This window comes from Polypterus senegalus, chromosome 4 (assembly GCF_016835505.1).
Source record: "Polypterus senegalus isolate Bchr_013 chromosome 4, ASM1683550v1, whole genome shotgun sequence".
NCBI classification, from domain to species: Eukaryota; Metazoa; Chordata; class Cladistia; order Polypteriformes; family Polypteridae; genus Polypterus; species Polypterus senegalus.
In genome coordinates this window covers 185,936,776-185,946,133 of record NC_053157.1, presented here as the reverse complement: position 1 = coordinate 185,946,133, position 9,358 = coordinate 185,936,776, and the positions used below count along the sequence as shown (strand labels likewise).

General features: G+C 38.6%; 1 protein-coding gene across 2 annotated transcripts; it reads right to left on the bottom strand.

The window, feature by feature from the left end:
• Window positions 1-476: 476 nt before the first annotated feature.
• Window positions 477-6,190, bottom strand: nkx1.2lb (NK1 transcription factor related 2-like,b). Of its 2 annotated transcripts, none has more exons than XM_039752803.1 (2): window positions 5,583-6,190; window positions 477-2,357 (listed from the first exon to the last, which is right to left on the bottom strand). In XM_039752803.1, the coding sequence occupies exons 1-2, from the start codon at window positions 6,010-6,012 to the stop codon at window positions 1,609-1,611; spliced, it is 1,179 nt and encodes a 392-aa protein (XP_039608737.1). In that variant the 5' UTR covers window positions 6,013-6,190; the 3' UTR covers window positions 477-1,608. The 2 variants fall into 2 exon arrangements, with proteins under 2 accessions (XP_039608737.1, XP_039608738.1); XM_039752804.1 differs by having other exon boundaries at window positions 477-2,354.
• Between the last annotated feature and the right edge of the window lie 3,168 nt (window positions 6,191-9,358).

The following is a 9,358-nucleotide window of genomic DNA, read 5'->3' as shown; positions in this document are numbered from 1 at the left end:
GGCTGCGCAGCTTTAAGCGCACATTTCTAGACAGAGCGTAATAAGTTCTCATTTTGACTGCAGTCTATTTAAATTTCATGATATCAGTGACTGTGAAGAGATGTAATTTCTCTGTCAAAAATTATAACATCCCAGCGCTTCAAGTGTCATTACTCGCAGTGAAGGTTGTCAAAAAAACTCACTTACGGAAGCAAACGAGAGGAAGGGGCTAATAGGATTAGAAGACATCGTTTAATGCTGTCTCAGGGATGTTTGACTACTGCAAATTGTGTTGGAAAGAGTTCAGTAAGAGAAACCGTACATTCGATCAGTAAAGGAAACCTGCGAATCTCATTCAAAATTTGTGGAAGCGCTTCTGTAATGACCCGCAAACTGATTATCCCCATCGATTTACCAGTATGTTCCCCTGTAAGAAGAAACTTTGTCCAAAGAAAAATCTTTATAGCTGGTTCAATACAATATCGCGCTCATGGTCACGTTTTATTTTTCTTTCTTGACTTTATGTCAATGTTTATTCATGCCTTACTAAAAAAATAAACATAACACAACTTTCCTCACTTTTGATCATTACGCTATCCAGCGAGGTACAGGTACAAAAGACACTGAAATAATAATTTCCAACTTTATGTGTAAAAGTGAACTTTGAAACATTTAATTGCAAAAAGAACAATCGCTTTTTCCCGCGAACGTAACAGAGCTGTACATACAGTATATACTTATTAATTCATTTGATTGTTTCCGTTTTAAGTGGTTCTGTCTCAGCAAAGTGCTCTTCTGGCATTTATTTATTTCCGAGCAACACCTCAATGATAAAATTATAAATTTAACTATATAAGCAACTATACATTTACAATGCATATGATAAATTGAAATTACATTAAAAATGTTTCCATCCCCATATACTTATTAATTAAATATCTCCCAGCAAAAACATGTCACATATTTCCCGCCGTTATTTTCCCAATAAATTAGTCCATTTCACTTTGCTTATTTTAATGTCAGTCACAGGAAGTCTGAATAGCAGACACAGCTGATGTAGCAAAACGGCACTGTATAATCCAGTTACCCTGAGATCAAATGGGCATATGTAAAATATTAAGAAGTCAAAAGTGTAATAATGACAAAATCGTCTTATTTAAATCCAGATATCATGTATCACTGCTATTATATCACTTTTAATGTAACGGCATCGGACCCCATAATGTGAGACGTGAAGACTGGCTTTTCCCCGTGTTGTTTTTATTGGTGTCTGGTCTCGTGAAGCTGATGCAGATTCGAGCTAAGTTGTCCAAATTCCGTCTTTCTTTCTGAATATATTCATAAAGAAATGGAGTTTCCAATCATCAATGCAGGTGTTTCAGTGGCGGTAAGATAGACAGTGCAAGTGTAAAGTCGGCGTCCTTCCCTTGAAAAGTCCACCGTTTTGACGGAAACCTTGAATAGAAAAATCGATTCAAGTCAGAATGTCTTAAAGCGTCCATTTTGCTTGGTTAAGTTTGCTAATGCTGAACACGGGTCATGCGTGTGTCTGCTGTTTCAATAAGTTTTGGAAGTTTACGTTTCAGTTTGAATTCTGCTTTGCCCAACAACCTCCGTTGTATACAAGAGTTATAAGTGAGGTGTATAAAAGGCCGGTGTCCCGTAAGCCTGAGAGCCCAAAACGAAAGGCGATAAGACAGCGTGGCTTGGCAGGAAGGGCAGCTGGGCGGTGCACACTAGCCCACCAGGAGTGTGACCGGAGTAGGTGGCATGCATGGACAACGGTCCCCCCATTGGAGGTGATGGACTGAGCGGGCTAAGACCACTGCCTAAAGGCCCCCCAGGCCCTCCGACGGCGCCGCCACCACCTCCTCCACCACTGCTGCCGGTGGGGGCGCTGGTGTCTGCCCCAGGGTTCTGTTTCTTCCATTTGGTTCGGCGGTTCTGGAACCAGATCTTTACCTGTGTCTCAGTCAGGCTGAGGGAAAGGGCCAAGTTGAGCCTCTCGCAAACGGACAGATAACGGGTCGACTTGAATTTATTTTCCAGAGCCACAAGCTGCTCATAAGTGAACGCAGTCCGGGCTCGACGAGGTTTGCCGGACTTCGAGTCCGATCCGGTGCGCTTCCTCTTGGGCTTGGACTGTTGGCTTTGGCCAGACGATTGCTGCTGCGATTGTTGGGGGGCGCCTGGAGTCGAACTCCGTGTCAGTGAGTCGGCCTCTTCCTGGAGCCCAAGATCGTTCTCTGCAGCGCCGGGCATTGCGCCGCTGCTTTCTTCGCTGCACAGTTCATCGTCCTGGGCCTCACTCTCTGGGCTTTGGGGGCTCCTGTTGAACTCGTTGTCGCATTCCTCCGCCTTGTATACAATCCCGTCTTCTGCAGTGAAAGGAACACATTTTTGAATTAGAAAAAAAAACTGTTTTTCTTTCGCAAACAAGCCGCATTACGTATCTGGCATGAAAATCATGAGATGTAATACTCGTTATATATAGCCCCTGGCGTTGATTTTAGTAATCCAGTAAGTGAAAGTTAGTCTCTCCTGAAAATATATAATTAATAAATAACATTACTGTAAACTATATTATAGAAATCTAATATTTAAGATGTGGGACCAAATTAAAACGACTGCACAAAAATAAATACATCTGTAAATACTGTACGTGAAAACATCTTCTGTTTCATTTATATTTTGTTAATCAGTGTTAAACCCCGGATACTTTCATTAGGCAACTCGAAAATAGGCCTTGTGAAATAACTTTTTCATAGTAAAATTGTACAAAATTGTGTAACACAATGTTTGATAACACCGATATTACAAGCACGCATTTAAAAAGTCGGTTCAATTATATTATATTCTTGTGAATTGTATAAACCTAAAACTACGTAAGTCACGACCACAGTCGAGTCATTAATATAAAAAGAACATGGTTTAGATATAGCACATAGTTTATTTTATTAACTATTATTAAATATGTGTGTTCTGAAAATAACTGTCAGAAAACACGCCAGGTGTGAGTTTAACCCTACTCCAATTGTATACTTTGCAGTTTAGTGATGGAAACTATTATACTAACGTTCACGTTCATTTTTTCTGCGGTATATTAGAATGTATTTGCTCAGTGTACTCGATGTTAAAGCAATAAAGTAATTATATGATTGAACAAAGGACTAACACATTTGTGAAAGTGCACGTTTGTTTAACTCCGGCACTCAACTTGTTCATTTTACAACCTATAGTTTAATTAACTAGTCTTCTGTTACTGCATGGTGTTAAACTGTGCACTTTTCATAAATTTCGTCTAAGGTTCATTTTTCAATACATACGCGTCTAAAAATGTACAACAATAGCTCCAAAATATAATAAAGGAACATAGTCATCCATAAGTTAGTTGGAACGTTTTGATTTTTTTTTGCGTTGACGTGGGACGTTTAGTTCGATTGAAGTATTTTTTTTAGAGACTAGCATCAGGTTATCTTCAATAACTCATGACTTTTATGTCAGACTAAACTAAGCAAACACGTGGAAATATTTTGATTGTGATTTTTTAAAGAGATCCTTTTCAATTTTTTCAAAAATTATTTCCGAGACTAGAAAGCAAAGAGCTTCAGACTAAATCGGAGTACAGGTCAGGATGTTCTAGTAAGAAAAAAATGTTAAAAATAACGGTCTATAAATACTTGTTTTTACCTCTTTCCTGCTCTAAATACATATCGATTGTTTTTCAATACTGAAACTTTAAAACATACGCTTTAAATGTAGCTTTTCGTAGTCAATGACATGATTGTTTAATTACAGTTTGTAAGTTTATTTGTTGAACATAAACATATGCAAGGATCACTTCTTACTGTGAATATGCAAAGATGTATAACTTTAACAGGGTGCATAATTTAAAAAATAATGTTAGTACACTAGCTCATGTATTTTTTTTAATGTTAATTCAGTGCTGACTATATTAACTACCACTACTGCTATTAAGTGCCGTGTATGTGATTTCAGGTATCGCTAAAACACAACAGGAAAACCGTAACAAATTAAAAGTATAGGCTGATATTATGTTATTAAAATGTATTAATTACTTTCGAATCAACATGTACCTGTAATTCTACTTATGATTCAACTGTTTATTTAACTAAAATAATATAAATCAATGAATTTTGAGTTACTGTACTATCTATACATGTATTTTCGACGGATTAAGACCAAGAATCTTGTTTTTCCCCCTTTTCTTTCTTTTTTATTTTAGAAAAGGCAATCTCCTTCTTTGGGTCGAAAGCAATCCACGATCAATAACAACCCTTAATAAGTGTAATAGGTTTTAATCGAGTAATTATCCGAATTTTGACCCTATAATTTAGATGTTGGAGGGGAGTTTGCAAGCTGCCTGAAAGAGATATGCACAATTCGATAATAGGATATCGACCAGGCCAGTCCAACATGCCACTCTGGGGCGATTTTCCCCATTATCCAGCCTCTTTAACGCTGCTAAGCACATTTTAACTTAAATGTAATCGAAGGAATTTAATTGTTTTTCTAGAGATAACCAGCGTTTTGTCACAATTAGTCTGATTCGTCCTAAAAAAAAAGCCAAGGGGAGAAGAAAAAATTGAATCTGTCGCCTAGAGCACAGGAGAGCAAACTCGGGCCAGATCTGACTTTGTAGATTAGGACACAGGGGCTTTTGGAACAAGCGTAACAAGGGAGCAGACACTAAAACATGGAATCCAAAATGTACTAACAACTTTATTCGATTTTACTGCTTTTATGCCGAGTACGATAGGTTGTATTAATAGGTACCGACCCAGAATTTGACAATTATGTAAAGAACTGAACTCAAAGAATGAAATGTCAGAGTAGTGAGCAGTCCTGCTCCGTAGCCGTTTTATTTAGTTTTAGGAATAAAGGTTTGCTGTCTTTTACAAGAAGAAGTTTGTTCTTCCCATCTAAGTTCAAACAACGCCTCGTTAGTGAGTTCATTGAGAAAGTCCTAGTTGCTGACAGTTATTCTGTCATTGAATATCAAGCCAATACACAGTACAGCAATAAATACCGACTAACATCATGTTTGTACCGTTAAAGTTGTCGAAGCCCTGTATGCATGCTAATTCTTTTTTCTAAACTTAATACACCCAAACGCGTAAACATTCCGAGAGACCTGATCAAGTCGTCTCTGTGAGAGCATAAAGTACACATATTTTAACACTTAAGTATAGCAGCTCCTCATGTTTCCTTATTTTTACTTAAGCAAAACTCAGTCTAAAAGTAAATTAGCGTGCTGTTTCATTTCTGCATCTGCACTTACATACATAGCTGTCAAGTTGGTTTGTCAAGAACTTATGTTGTCTCCATTTGATCACGAAACAAATACAAAATTTTGTAACAGAGCGGACAACCTATTATAAGACTGTTATTATCTAAGACCATATTTTGCAAAATTTGCTTTAACATTTGAGTATTTACTCGTTAAGCCGGCACTTCAATGTTGTTTAACACTCGTGGCAGCATCTATTCACGATTACACGAAACAGCATGCCCAACTGATGTCAACTCCGAGTACACTTTTGAGCGCCTCGCCAGGAAGTTACAGGAGGGCAGATACTCACTTATGATATCCGAAGATTTCTTACACGTGTCGAACTCTTCGGAGAAGCCCTTCTGGTCCGCAGTTTCTCTGGGCGAATCCTCAGCGGCAATATTTTCAGTTCCAAGCGAGAAATCGTGACCAGCTCGGTACAAAATATTAGTGCCGTAACGCTTTTTGCTGTTAAATTTATTAGGGTCCAAAATGTCCAAGACGGAAAAGGAAGTGGTCCTGTGGATGGTGGGAGCAGCTGCTACCTCTTGCCTGGGTGAATTACCTTGATTGTCCGCCTGCCTGTCCCTCCCTGCGGGACACGAGAAGACGGGTAGTTCACTGCCGGACAGCCTTTGCTCGGCAGGAGGATCCATGCTCTCAGCTCGGAGGCTGCAGGGGACCGTGTCTGGCGCTGAAGAGATGTCACCCACCTGGACCTTGTCTCTGTTCACATTCATGACTTTCCCGACAGGCGAACAAGTAAATGCCCTTGCTGTCGTCGCACAGTATCCCTCGCTTGTTACTGATTTTTAAAGAAAGGGGAGAAAACACGTATAATTACATGAGCAGATCAGAGGTTCTGGTTCTTTACTGCCACTATGTCTGTTTGCTTAGGACCACCATGAACGTGCTCTTCTCGGCAGAGTTCCTGAATTCGGTCAGAAGGTGACAGTCCCTCTACAGGATGGCGATCTCCACAGCTCCGCTCCTTTTTTGGTTCTCTACCATCCCCTCATGCCCGACTACGGTTTATCCCCCCCTCCCTTCCCCAGCCCCCAGTTCGCACAGAGGCGTCAGGGTGCACCTTATTTATGCATTCATATTCAGCTTCGCATTGTAATTGGCTACAAATTAATCCCGTGCCCCTAATAGTCTGCAATCTCCTTCTGAGAGCGGCACAGAGGGAGAGGGAGGGGAAGAGTGAAGGATGATACCGCATCTGATAGCCACTTGGCTGTCATCTTTGTCTCCGAGCCCCTCGAGTCGACTGAATACCGTGCAAATAGTCCGAGTTTTTCATTTACTTTATTGTTTACCGTGTGAAGACCTTCTGTTATAGCTGACAAATCTCGTAAACACTTATAATGACGTTTCTTTTACAACACGTGAAAAACATTAAAAATCATAATACTCGAACTTAAGATTCTTTCTTTCTTTTGCAAAATTGCAAAAAGTGACATCAGCAGACTACTTGATTATTGTCATTTTTTGTCCCCGGACTGTATGACAAACCTTTTTGATAAGTATCGATTGAGGTTTCTCTTTATTGTAGTACTCTCATTTCTGAGTGTAAATTATTGCAAAAGTTAAAGTTATGGTTTTATAACGAAACGTCAAAGTCAATATTTTCCAAAAAAGAATCACACTTCGGAGCAGTAAAACTCCAAAAAAGTGAACATGCGGCGTGGCGTATTAATCCCGTTATCCATTTTTATTGTCAAACAAATTGAACCGAATAAGCGAATGCAAATTTGTAACCGTAATACACAAATATGCACACACACACACACACACACACACACACACACATATATATATATATATATATATATATATATATATATATATATATATATATATATATATATATATATATGTTTCATTTCCTACACAGCGGAGCGACTAAGTCCCTACACTGAGAATTAGCTGCCAAAAAGTAAAATTGGAAGCACATGAGGAAAATTAGATTTTTTCTTTCTGAGAGGTTGGTGACACATACAAGGACAGGTCTTTTGCAATTACCGCGGGCAATGATCCTTTGGAAAGCAGAAATTAAAAGTTGGGAAAAATAATGGGTAAAACAATCAGCTGTAATTTTGGTAGGGGTGAACATGATTAGCCCATCAGAGGGCTATGCCCAGGGGAGTTGGTGTACAGCTTTGGATTCAGGAGACCAGCAGCAGCCGCTCAAAATCTGTAATGTAATAGCTATTAGATTTTAATCAGGAATCCCTTCAGTGTCCTTTTTTCACAAAGGATAGAATAGGGCTTGCTTTCTTTGTATAAATACAAATTAGGTTTTTTTTTGGTTGTTTAGAATTTTTTGATGGGTGGGGGTTATTATACAGACTGGTAGAGAATCTCAACTTATATTTTGACAATGTAAAATATAATTTACTGCAATAATGTGAAAACAGCTTTATCTCACAATGCGAAAATTATGAACACTACGTAATTTTCTACTTTCTCTTTATAACAGATAAGCAAGCAGTCTAGAAATTATTTGTATTTGTATTAAGTGAATTTATAACTACCAAATTTGTATTAATTTCGGAAGAGGCAATGCTATGATATTTCTCTCAGTGATATTGTGATTACATTTTGTTAAGTTGGCCTACTAGATCTTTGTGATCGAATTGACAATGACGACAAAGGCAATAGAGTTTGGAAAATGTATCAGTGAAAGGCTATCGATATTCAGTTATGTAATTCCACCCAGACTCTTCTTTGGGTTATTGTGATCTCCGAAGGAAAAATACACTTGATACTGTTTTAGTGATGGTCTTCACTTCCATTTGTTACAATTTTCTTTTAATTGCTAAAGGTGCTCCAGTCGTAGTTAATCAAAACTATATATGCGAATGCGAAAAGCACAATGGGAAAGACTTAAATATTGCAATGACATAAAGGCAAAATGCCCAAAGGAAGCCGGTGAGGGCCACCACTCCGCACTTCCAGACAAGCTCTATAGAGATGTTGCACAAGCCCTAATCACAATTGATTGGCCATAATGCACTCATCTGCGGGCATTCCAGTTCCACAGCCGCCCCTGGTTATCTGCTAACTGGAATGTTGCACCTGATCATTTGGGTCACTGAGATGAATTCTGACATCTAATATCTTTCTCAGCCTCCGCAGATGACCATTCTTTTTTGCAAGTCAGTTTTGTTTAACAGAATATCTTAATAACAAATCTATTAGGGATAGAGCACACCAAACCATCATGGAAGCGCCTTACCCAATTTACAATATTTTTCATCGTCACTCGCCTCGATCCTTCTTTTCTTTGTTTCTTAACGAAGAGGGCAGAGCTTCATAAAACAATGTGACACCCACTTTTCACTCATTCTAGTATTTTTTTATTTTCCAGTATCATTCGGGGATAGCTACTTTACACAAAAAATGCCAGTGGTAAATTAACTGTTATAGTGTGAAAGTTATACCATAAAAAAGTGTATTACTATAAAGAAGGGTATAAATTGAAAAAATGGTTTCCGTATATAAATGTTGTGTGTTAATTTAGCACAAGTGACTTTGCTGCGATAGGTCGTTAATTAGACTGTCAATTTTCAGTCTGTTTAAGAGTCATAGAAAAGTATGTATTTTTTTCTTTACGCGGGTTTGGGAGCTATAAGAGGTTATAAGGTCGTTCTACTGACCATTTTCTAATGTGCTGTTTTTGATAAGGTGAGGATATTTGCATGTAAATGAAATGGTGCAGAGGATTCTGTTTTGCCTTGTGAAGCCTAGGCCACTCAGTCATGTCAGTGCCACTAAACTTCAGAGGAGAGAACTGAGACCCCCTCTTTCATTTGCTGCAAATTACGATCGGTAACAGGGCAATCAGCTGGACTTTAATCACCCAAACTAGACAATTCAATCACTCGACAGGAGCCCTTTTCCATTACATTACTGAATTAGTATCATTACCGCTCAGGATTTGCTCGTTTCGGGTTCCGATTCCCTACAACAGTATGTGACTCTCCAAAAGTAAAGAATCAATGCAGGGATAATTAAGTTGCGTGTCTCGTCATTTAAGGCAACGTAATAATTAAAAACAACTTCATGCTTATATATTGATTT

Coding starts and splice junctions, on each gene's coding strand:
- nkx1.2lb (XM_039752803.1), bottom strand. CDS start 6,012: ATGAATGTGAACAGAGACAAGGTCCAGGTGGGTGACATCTCTTCAGCG. Junction 2,358..5,582: donor GAAATCTTCGGATATCATAA/GTGAGTATCTGC, acceptor CTTTCACTGCAG/AAGACGGGATTGTATACAAG.